Genomic DNA, 26449 nt, shown 5'->3' with positions numbered 1-26449 from the left:
CCCCGATATGCCTGTCAAACTTGTTGTGGGTTACCATAGCAACCAAGCTCGAGCTCGCAACCTGTGCAGTCTGCGCAGCTCAACCAACCGAATATCAGTCTTTGTTTTGTTTTATGTGAGTTGTTGCAACTATGTATGTACTGCTGTGCACCTCAATAAACCAAATGGTAATTAGTCTTTTGATTTTTCCGTGAGGTTTGCCTTATGCAAAGAAAGACAGCATAGACGTTTTTTCCTCCCTATAAGTGGGGGGGACTGAACGAGGTGAATTTAAATCTGGGTGGGACGAATCCCACCCGTGCTTCTCTCCCTCTGTGGTCAGATGTGTTGAGCGATGTGAGCGTGGGCCTTGCGCAGCTACGCTGAGCCAAACATAACCTATCGTAGGCTTCTAGGCTAATTACGCACTTACACTGTAAATGCTTGACACGTATTGCAAATAAAATAAGAGTGTTTTCCTGGCCAACGGTAAGGGTAGGGTTGACAGGTAGCCTATGAGGGGCCTCAAAAAACCCAGTAGCCCCTGGGCCACGGGTGTTGATAAAGCGCCCCTGTATGTGAGTTGTTGCAACTATGTACAGTTAGGTCCATAAATATTTGGACAGAGACAACATTTTTCTAATTTTGGTTCTGTACATTACCACAATGAATTTTGAACAAAACAATTCAGATGCAGTTGAAGTTCAGTCTTTCAGCTTTAATTCAGTGGATTGAACAAAATGATTGCATAAAAATGTGAGGAACTAAAGCATTTTTTAAACACAATCCCTTCATTTCAGGGGCTCAAAAGTAATTGGACAAATTAAATAATTGTAAATAAAATGTTCATTTCTAATACTTGGTTGAAAACCCTTTGTTGGCAATGACTGCCTGAAGTCTTGAGCTCATGGACATCACCAGATGCTGTGTTTCCTCCTTTTTAATGCTCTGCCAGGCCTTTACTGCAGCGGTTTTCAGTTGCTGTTTGTTTGTGGGCCTTTCTGTCTGAAGTTTAGTCTTTAACAAGTGAAATGCTGCTCAATTGGGTTGAGATCAGGTGACTGACTTGGCCATTCAAGAATATTCCACTTCTTTGCTTTAATAAACTCCTGGGTTGCTTTGGCTTTATGTTTTGGGTCATTGTCCATCTGTATTATGAAACGCCGACCAATCAGTTTGGCTGGATTTGAGCACACAGTATGTCTCTGAATACCTCAGAATTCATCCGGCTGCTTCTGTCCTGTGTCACATCATCAATAAACACTAGTGACCCAGTGCCACTGGCAGCCATGCATGCCCAAGCCATCACACTGCCTCCGCCGTGTTTTACAGATGATGTGGTATGCTTTGGATCATGAGCTGTACCACACCTTCGCCATACTTTTTCTTGCCATCATTCTGGTAGAGGTTGATCTTGGTTTCATCTGTCCAAAGAATGTTCTTCCAGAACTGTGCTGGCTTTTTTAGATGCTTTTTTAGCAAAGTCCAATCTAGCCTTTTTATTCTTGAGGCTTATGAGTGGCTTGCACTGTGCAGTGAACCCTCTGTATTTACTTTCATGCAGTCTTCTCTTTACGGTAGATTTGGATATTGATAACCCAACCTCCTGGAGAGTGTTGTTCACTTGGTTGGCTGTTGTGAAGGGGTTTCTCTTCACCATGGAAATTATTCTGCGATCATCCACTACTGTTGTCTTCTGTGGGCGTCCAGCTCTTTTTGCATGGATGAGTTCACCAGTGCTTTCTTTCTTTCTCAGGATGTACCAAACTGTAGATTTTGCAACTCCTAATATTGTAGCAATTTCTCGGATGGGTTTTTTCTGTTTTCGCAGCTTAAGGATGGCTTGTTTCACCTACATGGAGAGCTCCTTTGACCGCATGTTTTCTTCACAGCAAAATCTTCCAAATGCAAGCACCGCACCTCAAATCAACTCCAGGCCTTTTATCTGCTTAATTGAGAATGACATAACGAAGGAATTGCCCACAGCTGCCCATGAAATAGCCTTTGAGTCAATTGTCCAATTACTTTTGGTCGCTTTAAAAACAGGGTGGCACATGTTAAGGAGCTGAAACTCCTAAGCTCCTCATCCAATTTTAATGTGGATTCCCTCAAATGAAAGCTGAAAGTCTGGACTTTATGTTCATGTCCATTATATAACTATGACTTGAATATGTTTCAGTAAGCAGGTAAAAAAACAAAATTTGTGTCAGTGTCCAAATATATATGGACCTAACTGTATGTACTGCCGTGCACCTCAATAAACCAAATGGTAATTAGTCTTTTGATTTTTCCGTGAGGTTTGCCTTATGCAAAGAAAGACAGCATAGACGTTTTTTCCTCCCTATAAGTGGGGGGGACTGAATGAGGTGAATTTAAATATGGGTGGGATGAATCCCACCCGTCCCACCCTCTATCTGCGCCCGTGTACACCACCGTGCCGCCCACAGTGAATTACGTGATCGATAAATACTGTGAAGACACGACTGTGAGAATGAAGTGAAAATGGCAAATAACATGAGAAAATAATCCTGTTTCAACAACTGCGCTAAATAGAAAGGCCTTGTATAGCCTTTGTGTTGGTATGATAGATAGATAGATAGATAGATAGATAGATAGATAGATAGATAGATAGATAGATAGATAGATAGATAGATAGATAGATAGATAGAACTTCTGTACTGTATACGAAAGAGAAAGATGCACTGTATGAGAGGAAAACTGAAATAATCTCCCTAAAAATAATTATAGTAGTAGCAAAAGAGCCGTTCAAAAAATGACGAGACTGGACTAGAAAAGAGGGGAGAATAACAGTGAAGGTGAGCGCTATAAAGATATGTAAGGAATGTGGGTAAAGTGAAGAAAATAAGAGGAGGTAATGAAAGGGGGGGAAAGTCAGGAGATACTTTTCTTGGGGCAAGTTTGATCGGATACGACGCTTTCACACATAGCCACGAGTTGAGAGTGGTAAGATGGCGGCCAGATGGCTTCACTCTGACTAGTCTATGAGCTCTCCAGACTTTATATGGAGCTCAGTGGAGCAGATTCGCATATGTGATTCATTTTGGCATAGAAGGCAGTGAACCATTTGGGAGTCGAAAGAATCGTTTCTTCTTAGTGGGCTGAGCCGAATCCTCTTATTTCAGTAGAAGTGTAGTTAACAAACTTGGCCAGCAGATGGTGGTGTTACCATAATGATTCTGTTATCAGCGTATATATTTATGTCAAGGCTGATTTTTGAGCATTATTCGTAAATCCTCATCTCATCTCATTATCTGTAGCCGCTTTATCCTGTTCTACAGGGTCGCGGGCAAGCTGGAGCCTATCCCAGCTGACTACGGGCGAAAGGCGGGGTTCACCCTGGACAAGTCGCCAGGTCATCACAGGGCTGACACATAGACACAGACAACCATTCACACTCACATTCACACCTACGCTCAATTTAGAGTCACCAGTTAACCTAACCTGCATGTCTTTGGACTGTGGGGGAAACCGGAGCACCCGGAGGAAACCCTCGCGGACACGGGGAGAACATGCAAACTCCGCACAGAAAGGCCTTCACCGGCCACGAACCCGGACCTTCTTGCTGTGAGGCGACAGCGCTAACCACTACACCACCGTGCCGCCCTCCTTAAATCCTGAATAATACATTAAAACGAAGCTCACTGAGTAATAGTCAACAGGCTAATCACATAATATCTTTGCCTTTCAAGCTCTGTGTGAGAGATTTGTCAACATAATCTTACATTTTGCGTTTGGAGAATAACATTTTAATTTTCGTGTCTTTAACTTGGACCTTTATTTTCAAAAAGATCTCCACACTCGCTTTAAGCCGGTATCTCACTGGGCTGCGACAGCTTGCGAACGTCATTCGCGAGAGAGGTTCAAAAGTGTCTTGAAACATTCGCGGGGCTTCTCAATTTCCTCGCATGAGTCGTAAAGTGTCGCTCCTTCGTCGATGAAATTTTGAACATGTTCAAAAAATTCGTGCGACAAAATTTCTCTCAAAATAGCCGCAAATGAAGCCGTCGCGAACCCTTCTCAAGTTAGTTTCCGTGAGGCTTCTTCTAATTCGCTGCCTGCCGAAGGAAAGCCGGGCTTCGACAGCCTGCGACTAGTTGGAGACACGACAATTGCGGTAAAATATGCGAATATCAATTCAGTGCGATTCCAAGTGAAAATTGTCGCTAATTCGCATATTTTATCATCGCAATTGTTGTGTCTCCAACTAGTCGCCGCCCAGTGAGATACTGCCCTTACACTAACTGCACCCACTAGGATGGATGGTTTTCTAATATTGCGTGTGAAACAAAATGAGAATTCACTTTCACTTCCTGCAGTTTGTGTTATATTTTATTACTGAAAGAAGTACACTACCGTTCAAAAGTTTGGGGTCACCCAGACAATTTGGTGTTTTCCATGAAAAGTCATACTTTTATTGACCACCATAAGTTGTAAAATGAACAGAAAGACATTTTCTGGCCATTTTGAGCGTTTAATCGACCCCACAAATTAATGTGATGCTCCAGAAACTCAATCTGCTCAAAGGAAGGTCAGTTTTATAGCTTCTCTAAAGAGCTCAACTGTTTTCAGCTGTGCTAACATGATTGTACAAGGGTTTTCTAATCATCCATTAGCCTTCTGAGGCAATGAGCAAACACATTGTACCATTAGAACACTGGAGTGAGAGTTGCTGGAAATGGGCCTCTATACACCTATTGCACCAAAAACCACACATTTGCAGCTAGAATAGTCATTTACCACATTAGCAATGTATAGAGTGGATTTCTGATTAGTTTAAAGTGAAAAGAAGAGTGCTTTTCTTTCAAAAATAACGACATTTCAAAGTGACCCCAAACTTTTGAACGGTAGTGTAGGTAGAATAGTGATGTATAATAGTTTGTGCATGTAGAATGGATGACTTTAATTTTGAAAAGTATTTTGTTGTCCAATCAGCGCCCTCTACAGAAGGCGGAAAACTACTGACCAATCACAGTGGAAGGGGCGGGGCAAAAGTGCTGAAGTGTCAGGTGTCTGAGTCCATGCTGGGGGGGAAACTTCCGAAGGTTCTGACTTCAGCAGTTTGTGTTAAGACCACAGCTGTGTGACCTTTTTTAAATATAGTTTTAATAAGTTAATTTAATGAGGGACTTTTGTGTTTTTGTAGAGATTGGCTCTGTTAAATGAATTAGTTTGTATCTCTGTAAAGATTGAAGCTAATCCTAATTTAATTAGCTGGCTAATTAACATTATTTATCAAGACTCAGGTTTATGATTAGTCATGTTTAGCTTTTACAAGAAAGACTAATTAAAAACTCTACAATGATGTGAATGAGTGGAACTGATCATTTGTGCTCCATTGAGATGGTTATAAACAAGCTTTCTTGATTGATTGATTGATTGACTCTTTCCAAGGGATCTGATCAAATCTGATCTGATCTGTATGTTGAATCTGATACTGAATTGGACGTCATGGGAGAGCAGAGAAACTCGGACGGAGAGGTGAACAAGAAATGTTTCTCCAACAGCGAAGCCCAGAGCGAAAGCCAAGTGCAGGTTTTCTCGGAGCCCAGCGTGGAGTGTCGGGATCAGATGGAGACCCGTTTGTACAAAAGAAGATGGCTGATCGTGTTTCTGTTCAGCTCTTATTCACTCTGTAACTCCTATCAGTGGATCCAGTACAGCATCATCAACAACATTTTCATGAAGTTCTACAATGTTGACTCCTTCACCATAGATTGGATGTCGATGATATACATGCTCACCTACATCCCACTCATCTTCCCCGTCACATGGCTCCTGGACAAGAAAGGCCTCCGCGTGGTGGCGCTCGCGGCCACGGCCCTCAACTGCGCCGGGACGTGGATCAAAGTGGCCAGCGCCAGGCCCAACCTTTTTCCTGTCACCTTTCTGGGTCAGGTGACATGCTCCGTGGCTCAGGTGTTCATCCTTGGGATGCCCTCACGCATCGCCTCAGTGTGGTTTGGGTCAGATGAGGTTTCCACCGCATGCTCCATCGGGGTTTTTGGAAATCAGGTGTGTTTAATTAAGAAATATTCATTCGTAATTATTGTTCAACCTGTCAAATAATCTGACGCACTCAACGTACCATATTGATTTACAAGTGCATTCACACTTCCGAAGACGCTCACATGAAACACGCTTCAGGATCCGACAGATCTCATCTCATCATCTGACGTACCGTATGTCGCAATGTTGCCTGACAAACGACAAATATCTTGCACGTTAACACAAGATGAAGGCCGTTTCTGAACCTTTAGGGGCTTGAAGCAAGGCCCACACCAATCAAAATATTTTATATTACACAGACCCGAGTGTTTTACTGGGAAATACGCCACTCACGTTTTTCATCCGGGACATGGAGAACCAAAGCCGTGACGTAAATCTCTATCTGTCCCTCGTGAGGAAATCACGACGCGACGAAACACGAAAACACATCGCGGATCTGAGCGATACATTTCCCAATATTTCACTCCGATGACGTCACTCCCAGTGTTTTCCTGCTGACTAGACACACGTTGCCAAAATGGCGACCCGATTCAAAATTAAAATTCTTTTGATTAACTTGCATATTTCTTTTTTTGTGGATTTCCATATAATAATATAAAGAACATTACACAGTGGCACGAAGATACTGTATGAAGTTTATCTTCTCGTGTTGAAAATATTTCACTCCAGTCACTCGTGATATATACCGTACACTCACCACTTGACGATAAACTTCATATCTTTGCGTAGCTGTGTAATATCCTCTATTAGCAAGGATGAGGACAGGAAAAACAGTTTAATAAACAAATTCTAAATACCCAAATAATAATAATTTGGTTCTCCATGTCCCGGATGAAAAATATGAGTGGCGTATTTCCCAGTAAAACACTCGGGTCTGTGTAATATAAACTATTTTGTTTGGTGTGGGCCTTGCTTGCTATATACTAACTAGCTAGCTTTTTAGCCACTAACTTTTTTCTGTCAATTAAATCAACGCGCAGATTCAAGAACGAATTACCAAATTCCAATTATCTCATCTCATTATCTCTAGCCGCTTTATCCTGTTCTACAGGGTCGCAGGCAAGCTGGATCCTATCCCAGCTGACTACGGGCGAAAGGCGGGGTTCACCCTGGACAAGTCGCCAGGTCATCACAGGGCTGACACATAGACACAGACAACCATTCACACTCACATTCACACCTACGGTCAATTTAGAGTCACCAGTTAACCTAACCTGCATGTCTTTGGACTGTGGGGGAAACCGGAGCACCCGGAGGAAACCCACGCGGACACGGGGAGAACATGCAAACTCCACACAGAAAGGCCCTCACCGGCCCCGGGGCTCGAACCCAGAACCTTCTTGCTGTGAGGCGACAGCGCTAACCACTACACCACCGTGCCGCCCTGCTTCTGACATTACTTACCTTATTTTATTATGATACTTGATATCAGAATATTTCGAATGGTTCCAGAGAAATAGTGGTGTTGCAGTTTAATGATGCGCTCGTTTAACGTCTACACCAGACTGGTGGGGAACTGTTTCAGGCAGCTTCAGAGTCAATCACGGCTGAAAGAAAAGTATCACTTGATACAGGATAAACAGGCTGGTCTGTTGTTCTTTATATTCACGATAAGAGAAATTGTAGGCATGGTCACTTGAAATGGTGTCTTCATGGCAATTAGCAGGTAAGTCTGAGGCTCATCTGTCAATCTCCATGATGGTAGTGAACGTGGCTCTGCGTAGGTTATCGATTCAGTGAAACATGAAACGCTTCAGACTCTGACACGCCACGTTTTGATCTGGATGTAATGCCAGCAAGTTAAAGGTTAACTATGATGATGTAGGTGCAATAGGCTTATCAAATCAGTCTCATGTAAAAAGGGATCAGTCTCATAAATTCATTAATCACTAATTCAAGTGTCTAATAGTTTATAGCTAAACTATTAAAATCAATGGAATAACTTCGTGGTGATGTTGCTATAGTTTTATTGACTATTGTAGCTCTAATGTAATACGTTTACTCTAGATCTATAGCATTCATATAACAACCAAATGGGCGAAGGCAATTAGAATGCTTGTTTGGCAGAGGTTGGCGCTCAGTGAATGTTGTCACAATAGACAGGATACAGTTTAGATTAGATTAGATTAGATTAGATAGAACTTTATTGATCCCTTTGGGAGGGTTCCCTCAGAGAAAATAAAATTCCAGCAGCATAATTACAGGATAAACAGAGAATAGAAAATAGAGAAAACTTCTAGATAAATGAAATTAAGTATTTACATATACAAATATAAAAAAAAGAATAAGATATGGGGAAAGAGAAGAAGAAAAAGAAAAAAAAAGTCCAGCAGGAGAGGTATTGCACATTTATATTGCACATTGCCCAGTATTGCTTTTATATTGCACACAGTTTATTCCAAAGATACCATTTATTGAAATAGCTGACATGAATTAGCAAATTAATACTGATCAGATATAGCAACAATAACAGCCAAGGAATAATTCAATATAAATGGTGATACAATGTATACAAATAAGAATCAGTAGTGTATATGAGGCCAAAAAAAAAAATGTGTGTTTCCGGTTACGTAGATTTCAAAACTAGGGTCGGTAGGTAGGCATTTTTTTTTTTTTGAATTTTTTTTCAAGATGGCTGCCATAACCTATATTTAGACAGGAATAATTTCACAAAATATAATGAATTTCTTTGCAGGTCACCTGAGTTACCACCTTCTGATGAATCTGATGCAGCATGAGACACCTTTTAACATGAATTTTTCTGTAAATATAACAGCTCAATTGAGGTATTTCACCTGACGTCACAGGGTCACGTGATGCCCCGGTGTCCGCCATTTTGGACGGCAAGCTAGCTAATGTCAACAACAGTAGCTGGTATGTTACTGTAGCAATGTTTACGTTCAGTCATTTGGATGACTGTTAAAACCTTTCAGTCTCAAGTTTTTCCTTTACTGGATTTACTAGTTTACTGAGCTAGCGCGTGCCGGCCGGCCGGCCAGCAGGCTGGCTAGCGCACGCTAGCTCCCGGCTTGCCCGAGCGCGCTAGCTCAGTAAACTAGTAAATCCAGTAAAGGAAAAACTTGAGACTGAAAGGTTTTAACAGTCATCCAAATGACTGAACGTAAACATTGCTACAGTAACATACCAGCTATGATGTTGTTGACATTAGCTAGTGCTAACAGCTAGTTGCTAATACACTGCTACAACTACACTGACCCTAATAATACAGTTCTTAGTCATTGCCTGGTAACAGCAAATTTATAACGGGCCATGTCTCAACAGACTAAGAAGTTATTTCAATGACATTTAATAACATTTTGTTTATCCTGAGGACCGAAAGTAAATGAAAATGTGAACAAACCTTAGCTGTAATCAGATGGCGACCACCGGCTCCAGGGACGACCTGCTGATGTAGGCATGTTACCCAGCCTGACACAAAATATTTGTAGGTATCCAAACTCTTATACGCTTTCAGATCAATACCTGTGTATGGCGATGGGTTTTTAACGACATAGGTATACGGATCATGTGGGCTGAAGTCAGGTAAAGACGAGGGCTTCGTGTACTTCCGTACGTCAGTGAACAATCCTGGTGGAAGCAGGTAAACATCGTTCTCTAAGCCTGCTAACCTCAATTTTTGCAAATCCCTCTCCCTCTGCTCGCCCTGTAAATGCCCTACGTCGCTGGATAGTGAAGGTGTTTTCTGCATCTCACTCCTTTTTCTTTTATGTTTTTCGTTTGTCGCCTTCCTCGCATTCAAACTGATTCGAGCCGTGCCGTCCAAAATGGCAGCATCACATGACTTGGTCACGTGAGTGAAATAGCTCAATACACCATGAGAGAGAGAGAGAGCAGCCCCGCCCCTCTCTGCTCCCTGAGTGGAGCTCGTCACCTTGGTAACGGTGCAGGGAAAAGACACAATATGACAAGCAAAGAGCACTTTTTCTCAGTTCCCTCTCCTCGAACAACGCTGATTTACACGGAAACGGAAGGAGCTATTCACAAAATTCTTTCGCATTGAGTGCTACAAGGCTCCCATGAACACATTAATGTAATTTTTTTGTCCCTAGTGTAAAAAATGTGGACACTAGAGCGAGTTAAAAACAAGTGACTTTTCTGATTTTGCAGTAAAAGCGCTGCCACGTTTATAATGTGAGTCTATGGGACAGCGCCCCATTATAAAGCCTGAATTTCTCCAGATTTGCTCATGGTGTTTGATCTGTGACTGATCAAAAAGTATAGAACCTAGCAAAAAAGTTGAATGCCAGATCCACACAGGAGAATTTTGTCTCCGTTTTAAAGTTTGAATCATGTCTCTAGGTGAAAGACAAAATAAGCGTCATCTCTGCTTCTGTTCCCTCCGACGGCCCCGACACACTACTGCCTCCGCTGAGTGCGCGCGCACACACCGCATGTGCGGTTCAGTTTGACATTATTGTCAGTCCGTTAGATAAACATTTAATTTCATTAAAATCGAAAATTAATATTTAGAGCCTGTGGGCTACAAAAATAAGTCATTAAAGTAGTTGGCTGGACTTAATTGTGTAGTCAGCTGTATGGCCGGCAGCCGGCGCTTGTGGAAAGCCCTGATTTTCCCAGTGAGTGACAAAAACTTCCGGTTCACGCGGTTGGGTTATATGTAAAAGTCGCGACTGGGGAAAAAAAGGAAAAAAAAAGTTTAGGGTCGGGCGGTACGGATTAGGGTCGGTCGGGTAACCAGAAACACACACTTTTTTTTTTGGCCTGATGATAATTAAGGCACTAATGGTGATCAGAAGTAATAAGCTATATGCAAGTTTACAATGTAGGGCAAGTGGATGTTAAAATGTGATCGGGAAATCACGTGTTCATGTGTGTCTGTGTGAGGGTGTCTGTGTGTTACCCCTTTTCCACCAAATCAGTTCCAGGGCTGGTTCGGGGCCGGTGCTGGTGCTGGTTCACAACTCGTTCAACTTGCGAGCCAGCTGAGAACCAGTTTGCTTTTCCATAGCTCGCGGTGCTAAGGGAAGCCACGTCAGTTACGTCGCTGTATACGTCAGTTACGTCGCTACGTTTGCATAAACCTTGGCGCGAATATTGAAGCAAAAACAACATGGAAGCAGCAGCAGCAACAACAACAATAATAATGGATGACTTCGCGTTTGTACAGCTGCTGCTTCTCGTTGCTTAAAAATGGCGACCTTTCACAGTCTTGTTATTGTTGTCGGTCTTAAGAACTCCCCCCCCGCTGACATAAGCGGTTCTTTCCTCTGGCCCGGCAGAGAGTTGGTGCTAGCCTGGAACCGGTTTTTCTGGCCCCAGAGCCAGTTCTTTGTCAGTGGAAACAGAAAACCCGGTTCCAAACTAAGCACTGGCCCCGAACCAGCCCTGGAACTGCTTTGGTGGAAAAGGGGCATGTATGAGTAGGTGTGTATGTGTATGGAATGCGCGAGCCTTGTGCTAGGCCCCGCCTAGAGGGGGATAGTCAACAAGGAGGGTGCGAAAAAGGGAGACAAAGGATCTGTAGTTTAAACTAGTCTCGGCTAGGCCTTAAACCCAACTTCTACTCAACCTTTAACTACTCCTGAAATCCCAATGTGGAGAAGTGTAGTACGACGGAGGGAGTTAAAAAGAGAGAGAACACATGCACGATCTAACTAAATACAGATAGTAAACAAAGTAAATCAAACAACACACGGTCTAAGACCGACTTTCATATAAATCAAAATGCATATATTTAAACCATGAATGAATTCAAATAAACAGCACTCTTCACATTAACTAGCCACAACTAAGACTAACAATTGCCCGGATGCCAGCCTTACTTGAGATTGCTCTTGTCTGGCGACTGAAAGTGCTCCGTCTGTTATCCGAAGACAGCACGGAGTGCAGGTCCAGGGAGAAAACAGTTCTGTTCCTTTCACTTTTACAGCTCATCAGCTGAAGATCTTCGGTGTCTTGTTGGTCGTCCAATGACCTGGAAGGAATCTTGTTTGTAGTTCGTCGACGTTGCAAAAGGGAAAAGGGATCTGGTCACCTTTTCTCTTTAAAATACTGCGTGGGCTGCAGTAACTAGCCAGTTCAGTTATTATTTGCAATTATGCGAAGATCAAATAGATTGAACTTTGGCTAAAGGTCCGGTATCAATAGCTTGTTCTTTGTCCTTTGTTCTCCTGTAGCACAGATGCAATGACGTCTCTCTTTCATGCGTGGAAACCCACCGCCAGAGAGAAAGTATTTTGATTTCGCCGCGGGTTTAAAGCACAGTCGTGACGTCATTGTATTTGGCATCCGGTATCATCTCTGTATCCAATACCATTACAGGGAGTCAGAAGAATGGGTGGAGATAGAACATGGCATCGAGTACAGGGATTGGTGTGTTCAATGCTGTACAGTGAAATGGAGAAGATGGTTCATAAATGATTACTATGGCTACGGCATGGCAATCCATCCCTACAATGATGTATTTTCTGTGAAATGTATTAAACTTGGCAAAGTTAATTAGGAAATGTTCTGACCTAAATATAGTCAATGGCAGCAGGTTACTGCATAAGCTTTAAGCCTCGTTAAGCTTCATGAAGAAAACGGATCACACTGGTTTAAAGTCCTCTTTCATAACTCCTGAGGTATTTGTGTTCTGAAAGTAAAATTTGACAGGATCATAACTTCTCAGTGTCTTAAAGTGTTAATAAAACACAATTAGGAAGAGGCAGGAGTCGATGCACCATCGTCTTTTCATCAAATGCTACTCCATTTTCTGCAAATGTACCTTTTAGTGATTATGGCCAAAGAGTTCCATTTCTACTTCATCAGTCCACGGAGTGCAGTTTTTCCCAAAATGCCTTTGGCTCATCTCAATCTTGTTTCACAATCATCAGACATTACTTTTCTTGATGAGGTTGCAGATAGGGTTTCTTTCTGATGACTCTTCCACGCAGATCATGACTGTGCAAGCAGAACAGTTCACCACCACTGCTGTGTCAGCTTCTATAGGTAATTTCCTGTCGTTTAGGGGTTTAGATTTTGCAAACAGGCAGTTCTATTCTGTCTGCCATATTAATGATATTTCCAACAGTGGAGATTGTGAAATTTTGTATATAACTGGATACAGGGCTCGAAATTCGCGGTGGTCCGGTCGCCCGAGGCGACTTAATTTGTCATTTGGAGGGTAATTCCTGTCACTAGGCAGCCCGGCTGGCTAGTTGAAAATAAAAATTATATATGAAGCGAAGATTCAGACTAGGGCTGTGTGATATATCGAATATACTCAATATATCTTCGAAAATTCTGTGTGAGATACATAAAATTATTATATCGCAACTATCGAGTACTTTATGGTCATCTGCCGACTTGCGTTTGTTTCGTGTTTGTTTAAAACCTTTTCCGGTGGTTTTCTCCCTGTCCCTCAGGCAGTAACGTGAGAGGCTGCCAAAGGGTAAAAAAAACAATAACGTCACGCACTCGCCAGCCAATCCCGGGCGACATCTAGGTGCTGAAAGGAACTTGTGGGAAGATTTTCTAGTTTCAATTTACAGCGCTGACTCAGTTCGTGCAATCGCTGGTGTTGCATAGGCTACCGTGTAAGCTCTGTCAATTTCAGCGACAAATTAAAAATGGAAGCGGACGAATTGGTTCCTAAAAGAACTAGTAAGGGGTCAGTCATCTGGCATTTTTTTGGATATTGCGAGGAGGACGTGGAACAGCAAATGCCAGTTTGTAAAGTGTGCAAAAAAAAAACTGTCATCACGAAAGGCAGCAGCACTACAAATATGTTCCATCACCTGAAAACTCACCCGGTACAGTATGAAGAGTCTCTTAAACTCCGAACTACTTGCCCACGAGCTAAACAAATGACCATAGCGGCCTCGTTCTCCAAAACCACCCCATATGTTGCAATTTTCAAGATTGTTTTTTCAGTTTGTGCGACATCTTTGTTGAATAAAAATAGTCTTATTTCAGCTCAATTGTGATTAATCACGAACATGAAAATTTAAAATGTGTTGTTGAAAACCACCTGTAAAGTTAACCAAGAATGTTATTTAATCTGCAGGGATTGTAGTCAAAACAGTAAAGAGTAAAAGTTAGATTTCATGGGGTCCTTTAGAGGAGATTTCAATATATCGTATATCGTGAAATGGAGAAAATGTATCGGGATATTCATTTTTTCCCATATCGCACAGCCCTAATTCAGACACACCGTCAACTAAAGCTGCCACATATTAAGCGCGTGCCGTGTCTGTGTTAACCGATGTGTTTATCGGCAGGACGGAAAATACAGAAGAATTCCGAATCATGTCGTGTACGAGTCGGGCTGTCGTTTTTTTCACTACTGCGCATGCATATAACGCATCTTGTTGAATATTGCGGTAATCACGTTATCAAGTTCAATAGATGTGGCCACATTATCGCCAATTTAAACACGTGTTTTTGTTGTTGTTTACATCTACATCTGCCAAAGCTACGTTGCAATGTGGAATTTTCTGAAAGGTGTACAGAAACGGGGACAAAGTGACCTCGGTCTGAAGAGGAGAAAAAGGCCACCGATAAAGCGTACGAGAAGGAGAAACAACAAAGGACTTATAAGCAAACGTGGGAGCAGGGTAGGCCTTGGCTGCGATACGATTTTTATGGAATAATTCATTTTTTTCAAGTTGATTCCTAGTCAATATGAAGCTTCTAATGCTTTCTCTCTCATAAATGGTTAAATACAGAAAGCATGTTGGACATATTTTGGGTGCTATAGTCATGATAGTAAGTATATTTGTTTTCAATACTCATACACCAAGTTGCCAAGTTTTCCAATATATTATTATTTGTTGATATTATATTATGGTGCTCTGTGTTGTTCTCATTTATGTATTTAACAACAGTATCAAAATACTCGGGTCTTGAAATAAATGCACATTAGTCATGAACAATGGTAACGACTCTCTTTTGCGTTATTTTTGACAGAAGTAAAATTCATACATGAACAAATTTTGGCGAGTTGATTTTCTGTTTGGCGAGTTACTTTGGAAGGGAACTAGTCCGGCTGGCTGGTGAAAAAATATATGAATTTCGAGCCCTGGTATAGTCATAGTGTACCGTATATATGAGGAAGCTATGACCAAATGGTTAGAGAAGTGGCTTTGGGACCAAAAGGTCGCTGGTTTGATTCCCGAGACCAGCAGGAATGGCTGAAGTGCCCTTGAGCAAGGTATCAACTCTTCCCACCCCAGGCTGCTCTGGGTATGTTGTACGTCAATCTGGATAAAAGTGTCTGCTAAATGCCATTAAACTATATAATATAATATAAAATTTCAGTGTTGATTTTTTTAATCACTTTTTATATTAAAAATAAAAAAAGTCGAAGCTTCTTATTGTATTTCCAAAGCTTTTGAGTGATTCCACCCATTTTGTTCGTAATAATACTGCAATATTTTGCTGTTGATCAGAAACATTCCATAAAATTTTCTCACTTTAACCCTTAGAAGCTTCTTCTTTATTTTGGGATTTGTTAATTGTTCTTGTTTTCCTGTTTAGAGATGATAACTTTAAGGTCAGGACTATTTTTAACACTGATGTTGATTTAAAACATTGACTTTTTGCTGATTTGTACCTCACAGCTTGGGATCGCCATTGGCTTTTTGGTTCCACCGATCCTGGTTCCGAATGTAGAAGACATGGATGAGCTGGCCGGTCACATTCAAGTGATGTTCTACATCACGGCGGGCGTGGCCACGTTCCTGTTCATCCTGGTGCTGATCGGTGAGGAAGCCATGATAATGTGGGAATGCAGCCAAGCTGAGCTGAGCTGAGCCGAGCCAAAACTCATTCACTGACTCACTCGTTGTTGTCATGTTTAAGTTTTGCTTGGTATTTTTAGTTCTTCTCTTGTGATCAGTGGAACCACCGGCCCGAGCAGAGATGATGATGATAATGATGCATGAAGTATGCAGGCGCTTAAATGGTTTTTCTTTTAGATTTCAAATTAAATTTTCAGTGAGGGTGCTTTGAAATATCAGTTTTCCCATGAATGCACTGCTCACCACAGTTTAATTACCTTCACCGAGAAGGTTATAATTTCGATTTATTTGTGTGTTTGTAAGCAGGATTACGCAAAAACAAGGGTTAGGCCTAAATTTCTTGAAATTTGGTGGAAAGTTGTAGCATGGGTGAAGGAAGAACCCATTAAGTTTTGGGCCAGATCAGACTCTCAGGGTGGCTCCATGAATTTAGTTTCACTTTTGCTAACGTTGCAGCATTTGGCCTCGGCCCGGATCTGAGCTCTTACCTCATGTGTGTATGTTGTTCACCCGGTTCCTCCAGACAGCAGAAATAACACGGTGTTGTTCTAAGACGCCCTTTGCAGCCTGATGAAAGGAAGATTATTTTACATAAAGACAGAATGGAGTGAACATTCTGTCGCTTTATAAAACCTTCACCTGCTTTTTAATTTACCGATTTAAAAAAAAAAAACTGTGCGCTTCATATTTGGCTGTGAAGAAATTCTGATCGATTCATACAGGGTAAGTCATGTGTGTGTAAGATATGAGAGAGAGAGAGAGAGAGAGAGAGATATTCCTGGAGTGTTTCTGAAGAAAAATTGCAATATGTCTTTTCACATAGGATATAACGCAATCTTTACCAATATATCAATTTGTAATTCTCTCTCTCTCTCAGTCTTCGAGGAGAGACCTGCTCTTCCTCCATCTCAGTCTCAAGCTTCAGCTCGTCTCATCCCCACAGAGAATTATTCATACTTGTCCTCTATCCTTCAGCTCCTCCGCAACACTCCCTTTGTCCTGCTCATCATCAGCTATGGTAACACACACACACACACAGAAATAAGACTTTACAAAGACTTCCACCACCTTTTCTACTGCAGTCTTTATTCCACCAAAAAAAATTAATAAACACATTTAAAATTAAAGCTAATTACGGACCGTATTCGGAGACATGAGGCAGCGTGTCCGTCCCTGAGGGATGCTTTTTACGATATTGTTAGCGAGCTAAATTAGCTAACAGTCAGACAGAACATTTAGGCTACATCCACACGACAACGGCAACGAGATGTTATTTAAAAAAATATCGCGTCCACATGGGCAACGATCAGTAAAATATCAGATACATATAGCAACACGACGCTTGCTGAAAACGATGCAATACACATACCACACCTGTAGGGGCGCTGTAAGACGGTCCCTTCGGAGACACCAGAACAATAGAAGAAGTAAGGACGCATGCGCATAAACTATTATGCGCGAGACTTCATATTAGCCACAAAGTCAGAAAAATCTGTTCGTAAAATTACATTATAATGACCAAATACAATGAAAAGTATTTTTCCAGTCTCACCTGTGAAAGGTAATCCCATGTGATCTCGTTTGGACGGTAAACCTGTTGGTACAGTTAAACGCAGCACATGAATGAGGCATCTTTATTCTCCGCTTTGACCCATCCAATATGGCGGCGAGGATGACGTATGATTCTACGCGGAAGGCGGCGTCTTTAATGGTCCGGAATAAATTGAATGCTACACGTTGATGGATTAATTTGTTCTTCTCCGCCCTTTTTGAGGAATGTATTGTAGGACTTAAACCAACATCTGAAGAGGTGAGATCGCTCCTTTTTTTCCCTATTTTTGCTGGCGGGATTGACTCTGCCCTAAGGGCTATTCTCTCTCTCTCTCTCTGTCTCTCTCTCTCTCTCTCTCTCTCTCTCTCTGTCTCACTTTGCACCATTACACAATAAATATTCACAGTGAAAATATTTTGTTAGCGCGTTTCATGAACCAAGTTATAGGATTTGTTGACAACTCACATTGAGTTCATTACACTTCTACCCGGCGTGAAGCACTCACAGTCATGTGGTTGTGACGTCATCGTAAACAAATCCGTTCTACTTATCCAGACGACTTCGCAATGGCAACGTTGCCAGATCTTTCCACTCTGGAACCCGTTCTCAAAAGATTGTGTTTTGGGGCACCCAAAACGCCGGTGCTGTGTGGACGCCAGGCCGAAACGATTGTATCGGATTCACCTGAATCCATTGCCGTGTGGACAGGGCCTTATACTGAGGCAAGGAAAAAAAAAAAAAAAGCAGTTAGTTGTGTTCCCTAGAAACCACAAAGAAGTGCAAACTCCTCTGTTCCAGTTTTATATCTGACACTGGAGACTCCTTCTGTAAATAAGGAGTTAAATAAACATGTCCTTACAGAGAACTTCAGCACATCAGTGATTAATCCGTTTATCGTCAGCATACATGTCAACCCCTTTGGGCGTCCAGCTGTAGTATCAGAGGAAGCAATCCATAAAATCCTTATAGCCTTCGAATCGCACCAAACTTAATAAATAAATAAATAGATATAACTTGCCTGAGAACTTCGTCCAGCATGTCGAAAATCGCCTCGCCCGTGCCGATATTGCACACAGGCATGTCTATGATTCTTGACTTCGCCCCTCTGTTTATGTCGAAGATCCGCACCAAAACGGCCAGTCACGCGTCCGTCTTTTTGTCATTGGATTCGTCGATCATCAAGGACAATGGCGACGTCCGGCAGTGCTGGATGATCGGTAGTGTAGCTTCGGGGGCCAAGCTCTTTTTGATTATTTGCGTTGTTTTGATTTCACAATCGTACTGTCCGTGCAAATTCGCGGCAACAGTTCCGTCAGGTGGTCCGCAACGGCTAGCAGCAAATTGTGCCGAGCAATAAAATTACAGATCGTAACTTCTGCTCTTATTACACTTGTCGGTTGATCATCGGTCTTAGGCTTTGCAAACGTCGTCGTTTGCGGCTGATTCTGTTTCTGGTGCAAATTTCGCTGACCTCATGTGTTCCCTCACGTCGTAAACTCCAGACGCCGCGACTTTTATATCTCGCACACAAACTGTGCAGTGCGCGTACTCCTCATTTTTCGCCTGAACAATGACACCATTAAATGTCTCCTTCCATTCAGGAAGATACCGCCCGCCGTATCTCATTTTCTTTCTCGGTGTTCCCATCATACCTGTCAACTTTGAGGTTTGAAAAAAAGGGATATTTCCCAGATTTTTAACTCAAAATAAGGGAAAATTTCGGAAAGTCATACCCTTCACCAAAAGTGGGTGTGTAGTTGAATGGGGGACAATTTTCTATCTAGTATTTGTGATTTCCTGTACTCTGGTGCATGTTGGTGATAGCCAAGACCCAAACTCAATATGCTTATGGTTTATAGAGTGCATTTGTGAATAAACTATACATTTATTTTTATTTGCTTTCAGTGGTACCAGTTATTTCCCAAATTAAGGGCTAAAATACGGATCTTATGTTAAAATAAGAGAGGTCATTATATAACCAGTCAATAAATTCAATTCCATTGCAATTTATTATGGTTTTACCATAGTCATGGCCTCGGAACGATAGATAGATAGATAGATAGATAGATAGATAGATAGATAGATAGATAGATAGATAGATAGATAGATAGATAGATAGATAGAGTAATAAAGAGTAATATAAAATATTAAACCAAGAGTGATTTAAAATGGGTAAGTTTCAGATAGAAAATAAAATAGACAATGAGTGGATAAAACAGTTAATACACCAATTAGTTGACACTAGGCTATTTATGAGGTCTTAGCCAGGACATACTTAATGTAAACATGTGTAGCTTACCTTTGATTATTTGGGAGGCTTTCGTTTTCCCCATGGAAAATTTCTTTGCGAGGGAAGAGTCTGGGAACATTCCAGCTACGCACTTGATGAAATCATCAAAGAAAGAGAGGCTAAAGTTTTTCTTAGCTATTAGCATCGCCATCTTCACCTCAGACCTAATCAGTGTTGCCAGATACTGCTGACGTTTTCCAGCCCAAAATATGTTCAAAACCCGCCAAAATGCACTTGAAACCACCCAATCTGGCAACACTGGACCTAATCACTTGTTCAGCCTCGCCTCCGGACGTAGTTATGTAATTACTGATGCCTGAGAGGGCGGGGACGTGAATTCATGGCCTGTCTTCCTGCTGTAAACTCCTGTCAGAGGTGCATCATGAATTCTGGACCTACCGACTTTTTTATATTGTGAAAATACGGGACTTTTATATAATGTGAAAATACGGGATATTTTTGGGAAAATAAAAAAACGGGAAGACAGCGGGAAATAAGTCAAAATAAGGGATTTCCCGGGAAAAACGGGAGGGTTGACAGGTATGGTTCCCATTCTTTCACTCAGCAGACGCTATTCAAAATCTCTCAAGTGTAAGCAATGAGAAAATCATTCGAATGACCGTTTGGCGCGTTTAAATGCAGATCGTGCGCATGACTGGAACGAGCGAAGTCTCGCAGTCGCGATACTGCATGAGTCTTGAGGAATAAACATCCGGTTTCACATAGTCTGGGTTATCTGCCCCTGCATACACGCTGTTCTTTGTCTATAAATCGAGCTTTTGTATGTTTTTGCGACGATCAGCTGACGATGTTCAAGTAAGATACACAAAATAAATTTAGGTCAGAAAATACTGAAAATCCGTAAGACTTTGTTTATACGCCCGTACGCCCTTGAAATGAGCTAAAATCCGTATAATTTCCGGACAATCCGTATAGGTTGACATGTATGTGTCAGCGGATCGCTTGTTCTGAAGGAGTCGTTACCACGGAGTTTCTATATAAACCTGAGCTGCTGTTCTAGAAAATTGATCAACACCTTCTGACCAATCAGAATCCAGAACTCGGCAGTGCTCTGGTCGTGTGTAAATATTTGTCTGTTTTCTGTCAGGATTGAACGTCGGCTGTTTTTACGCCGTGGGGACGCTGCTCAACCAGATGATCATCAAACACTATCCGGTAAGTTTGAAGCATTTTCCATCAGCAGCCATTTTTACAACGACTCAATTAACATCGTCACAGATCACGGCTCCTCTTTGTCCTCAACATTAAACCATATCTATCGCTATCATTCAGTGCGTTTACATGCACATCCAAATCGAGCTGCTGTCGGTAATCGAGCTAAGGGTCCCAGCAGGGGTGCCAGAGAAATCCAATCCTACATGCACACAAGGAAATCGAGCTATTGTGTGAGGTACATTGTGCACCCGAGCCACAGGTGGCGCTACACGCCCCATCGTGTTGGTACACTTCCGGTTGTCGTCATGAAGAAGAGCTATTCAAGAGTATAAACAAAGTTATCAGTTCCATGTTCACAAGAAGAACGACGACGAGGACAGTCAGCAACATCGAGAGACGTTGTTCCTCCTGACCTCTTCTGCTGCTCGCTACTACTACTGTTGTCATGCCGACCGAGGCGGTTGTGTTTCCCGCTTGTGGTCTCGTCACCCGTCACTTCCGGAAGGGGCAGTGCTGAAGTAAGTAGCTCGACTACGTAGCTCGATAGGGTTTACATGCACTAAGTAGCTCGGCTACAATCGCATAATCTAGGTCGCGTAGCTCGATTACGAGAAATCCAGTTTGGTTCGATTTCAGCCGAGCTAAGGTGTTTCCATGGCATTTAGAACTTCGATTTCAGTCGAGCTACAGCAGAAATTCGATTTTCTCTATGTGCATGTAAACGCACTGAGTGTTTTCAAAAGAAAAACAAACTGTGGTACGCAGGAGCATCGTACGGTATGTTCACGTTTCCTTCGTTCCTCGCCTCCAGTTGGCGTGATCCACCCACGGGTTATTTACTCATAAACAAAGCAGCAGATTTGAATTTACAAATGCAACATCAGATTCTCTGTTCAAACTGCACAACGTGAAGCCAGTTTTAATGAACAAACAACGAATTTCAGAAAGCATTTATTTGCGTTCATTTAAAAGGTTGAGGTATAAAATAAAATGCATCCTGGTACTTACGGTCGACGTGGTTATGATACACAACGTGGAGGAGAGCTGACAAATTACTGGCAAAAAAAAAAAAATCAGTATTTAAGTGAAATAAGTACATAATTGTGTTTATTATTGTAATTAAATTTCAGAAATAAACCTGAAAAATTGTGCTTTAAATTATTTATATTAACACGTTTTTAAATTTTAAAGATTTGAAACAGAAGAAAATATTTAAAATGTTTCCCGGTTTGTTTCTATTGTTTTTAGATTATCAAAAGAATACAAAATTTTAAAAATCAAGAGCTCATGAAAGTGTATTCAAGAAAACATAAAGGGGGGGAAAAAACTGTGAATAAAAAATGCGAATAACCTTTTTAAGGATTTAAAACCGTAGTAAACGTTATCCAGTCAAATTCTTCCAGAGTTTGTTTTTGTTGTATTTAAATTATCAAACGAAATCGTCATACCTGAGATATCGCAGCAAAGTGTCCATAAAAGAAACCTGTGAACATTTTAGCATGGTCATTTTAAAGATTAAAACCTAATTTGTAATTGATATTATTTAAAAAATTTAAATGATGTGAAAATATAATTTTCAAAGAAATCACAATACACCTGATATCCCAGGAAATAAATCTGTGAAACTTTAAAGCTGTCAAGCCTTTCGGATTTTTCAAGTGTAGGTCATAAAAAGAATTTTCCTGACACGCAATTATTTTTGTTTAGTGACCGAAAGCTACTGAATTCGAATCGTAGTCTTCCAATTTTATTAGTTTTTTAGAATTTAAGGCCATGTGTCCCTAAATTCTCCTTTATTTTTTTCTTGCTTCACCATGACCTCAGCCGTGATGTGTACTGTATCAGGAGCAGACACGTTTCTGCCCGCTGGTGTGTCCTGTCCTCCAAACTTTCACCCTGTGTGCCAGCTCTGTTTTTATCACATACCCCTTTTCCACCAAATCAGTTCCAGGGCTGGTTCGGGGCCGGTGCTGGTGCTGGTTCACAACTCGTTCAACTTGCGAGCCAGCTTAGAACCAGTTTGCTTTTCCATAGCTTGCGGTGCTAAGGGAAGCCACGTCATTACGTCGCTGTATACATCAGTTACGTCGCTACGTTTGCATAAACCTTGGCGCGAATATCGAAGCAAAAACAACGCGGAAGAAGCAGCAGCAGCAACAACAACAATAATAATAATAATGGATGACTTCGCGTTTGTACAGCTGCGGCTTCTCGTCGCTTAAAAATGTCGATCTTTCGCGATCTTGTTATTGTTGTTGGTCTTAACAACTCCGCCCCCCGCTGACGTAAGCGTCTCTTTCCTCTGGCCCAGCAGAGAGTTGGTGCTAGCCTGGAACCGGTTTTTCTGGCCCCAGAGCCAGTTCTTTGTCAGTGGAAACAGAAAACCCGGTTCCAAACTAAGCACTGGCCCCGAACCAGCCCTGGAACTGCTTTGGTGGAAAAGGGGCAACAACACACTCGGGCTGGTGGTGAGAGCAGCCTACAGCCGGAAACACTGAATATGTGAACGACACAAGTTTCATACACGTGTACATGTGTTCTTTATTTAGAACAGTATCTCACTGGGCGGCGACTAGTTGGAGACACAACAATTGCGATAAAATATGCGAATTAGCGACAATTTTCACTTGGAATCGCACTGAACTGATATTCGCATATTTTACCGCAGTTGTCGTGTCTCCAACTAGTCGCAGGCTGTCGCAGCCCGGCTTTCCCTCGGCAGGCAGCGAAGTAGAGGAAGCCTCACGGAAACTGACTTGAGAAGGGTTTGCGACGGCTTTGCGACACCAGCGACACATTTGCGGCTATTTTGAGAGAAATTTTGTCGCACGGATTATTTGAACATGTTCAAAATTTCAGCGACGAAGGAGCGACACTTTACGACTCATGCGAGGAACTTGAGAAGCCCCGCGAATGTTTCAAGACGCTTTTGAAACTCTCTTGCGAATGACGTTCGCAAGCTGTCGCAGCCCAGTGAAATGCCTTATCAACAAGGCGTTTGTTTTTCCCACCCACAGAACTGTCGGTCACTCAATCAAGGGTTTTTTTTTCTCTCCTTCCTTCCTTCCTCTTTTCGCACCATTCTGTGTCGAGACGGTTGCGTGTGAAAACCCCAGGAGGAGATCAGCAGTTTCTGAAATACTCAAACCAAAAATACTCATCTGGCTCAAGCCAACACGTGTACTGCCACAGTGAAAGAAAGGAAGTCACACTTCACTGTGAGCTCACAATTTTTCCCGTTCTGATGTCTGAACATTGTGAACATTAATAACTGAAGCTCTTGGTATCTGCGTGATTTGATGCGTGGCTGATTAGAGAACTGCAGGAAACAGCAGCGGGATAGATATAATCATTCATTCATTCATTGCCTTTACAGCAAAGGAAGGTTTACTAAATGTATCTGTAGTTAAGAGCTGCTTAACTGAGGAACATCCATCTGATTTAAGATTTTTCCTCACAAATACAGTGGGGCAAAAAAGTATTTAGTCAGCCACCAATTGTGCAAGTTCTCCCACTTAAAAAGATGAGAGAGGCCTGTAATTTTCATCATAGGTACACTTCAACTATGAGAGACAGAATGGGGGGAAAGAATCCAGGAAATCACATTGTAGGATTTTTAATGAATTAATTGGTAAATTCCTCGGTAAAATAAGTATTTGGTCGCCTACAAACAAGCAAGATTTCTGGCTCTCACAGACCTATAACTTCTTCTTTAAGAGGCTCCTCTGTCCTCCACTCGTTACCTGTATTAATGGCACCTGTTTGAACTCTATCAGTATAAAAGACACCTGTCCACAACCTCAAACAGTCACACTCCAAACTCCACTATGGCCAAGACCAAAGAGCTGTCAAAGGACACCAGAAACAAAATTGTAGACCTGCACCAGGCTGGGAAGACTGAATCTGCAATAGGTAAGCAGCTCGGTGTGAAGAAATCAACTGTGGGAGCAATTATTAGAAAATGGAAGACATACAAGACCACTGATAATCTCCCTCGATCTGGGGCTCCACGCAAGATCTCACCCCGTGGGGTCAAAATGATCACAAGAACAGTGAGCAAAAATCCCAGAACCACATGGGGGGACCTAGTGAATGACCTGCAGAGAGCTGGGACCAAAGTAACAAAGGCTACCATCAGTAACACACTACGCCGCCAGGGACTCAAATCCTGCAGTGCCAGACGTGTCCCCCTGCTTAAGCCAGCACATGTCCAGGCCCGTCTGAAGTTTGCTAGAGAGCATTTGGATGATCCAGAAGAGGATTGGGAGAACGTCATATGGTCAGATGAAACCAAAATAGAACTTTTTGGTAAAAACTCAACTTGTCATGTTTGGAGGAGAAAGAATGCTGAGTTGCATCCAAAGAACACCATACCTACTGTGAAGCATGGGGGTGGAAACATCATGCTTTGGGGCTGTTTTTCTGCAAAGGGACCAGGACGACTGATCCGTGTAAAGGAAATAATGAATGGGGCCATGTATTGTGAGATTTTGAGTGAAAACCTCCTTCCATCAGCAAGGGCATTGAAGATGAAACGTGGCTGGGTCTTTCAGCATGACAATGATCCCAAACACACCACCCAGGCAACGAAGGAGTGGCTTCGTAAGAAGCATTTCAAGGTCCTGGAGTGGCCTAGCCAGTCTCCAGATCTCAACCCCATAGAAAATCTTTGGAGGGAGTTGAAAGTCCGTGTTGCCCAGCGACAGCCCCAAAACATCACTGCTCTAGAGGAGATCTGCATGGAGGAATGGGCCAAAATACCAGCAACAGTGTGTGAAAACCTTGTGAAGACTTACAGAAAACGTTTGACCTCTGTCATTGCCAACAAAGGGTATATAACAAAGTATTGAGATGAACTTTTGTTATTGACCAAATACTTATTTTCCACCATAATTTGCAAATAAATTCTTTAAAAATCAGACAATGTGATTTTCTGGATTTGTTTTTCTCATTCTGTCTCTCATAGTTGAAGTGTATCTATGATGAAAATTACAGGCCTCTCTCATCTTTTTAAGTGGGAGAACTTGCACAATTGGTGACTGACTAAATACTTTTTTGCCCCACTATATATTTGTAACACATTTAGCAACCAAACACTGTCTAATATTAAATCTGCAAACATTTCAGGACTCACTGTGGAGAATATAAAACTTTAACTGTGTTAGATTTGTGTTTCCTGGTGATCAGAACGAAAATCTTTCCCATGCTGTGAAGATGCCCCGGTAAATAATACTGGAAAAACTGATTTATGATCCACCAGCATGTTCAGAAATGTTAAAAAATCCACGTCCGTTCAAAGGGCAGCGTCTGTTTTCATCTCCTTCTGTTTACAGTACACCAGCAACCTCATGACAAAAAGTTAAGGATTAAAAAAAAAGGAAATTTTAAAGTATAGAATCATACACCGGGAGAACCACCATATCATGGAATAATGAAGTATTGAAATAAATTTAGCCTCAATTTAAACCTAGATTTAGGAATTTTAGGACAAAACGCTGAACTCCAGGATGATAAATTCTGTCTACATTTTGTAGCTAAATTATCAATGTTAAATATTAAAAAACCTAAATACAGAATTATAGTCGAGTGTAAATAATTTTATTCTATTCACATTCACTGGATATGAGCAATCGCACGCTCTGATTGGCTACTCTACTACTA

The 26449-nt window shown here is 41.8% G+C and overlaps 1 protein-coding gene across 2 annotated transcripts in view; it reads left to right on the top strand.

Annotated features, from left to right (window-relative positions):
* The first annotated feature begins 5011 nt into the window (after positions 1 to 5011).
* The window catches only part of flvcr2b (FLVCR choline and putative heme transporter 2b), a 41096-nt gene continuing 19658 nt past the window's right edge, over positions 5012 to 26449 (top strand). For both annotated transcript variants that reach the window (XM_060913561.1, XM_060913560.1), the window contains exons 1-4: positions 5012 to 6012; positions 15591 to 15732; positions 16648 to 16788; positions 20721 to 20788. In XM_060913561.1, the coding sequence (XP_060769544.1) occupies positions 5449 to 6012; positions 15591 to 15732; positions 16648 to 16788; positions 20721 to 20788 (915 nt within the window). In that variant the 5' untranslated portion in view covers positions 5012 to 5448. The remainder of the gene's footprint in view (positions 6013 to 15590; positions 15733 to 16647; positions 16789 to 20720; positions 20789 to 26449) is intronic.

This window comes from Neoarius graeffei, chromosome 2, assembly GCF_027579695.1.
Source record: "Neoarius graeffei isolate fNeoGra1 chromosome 2, fNeoGra1.pri, whole genome shotgun sequence".
NCBI lineage: Eukaryota > Metazoa > Chordata > Actinopteri > Siluriformes > Ariidae > Neoarius > Neoarius graeffei.
This window is presented reverse-complemented; position numbering and strand designations above follow the sequence as displayed.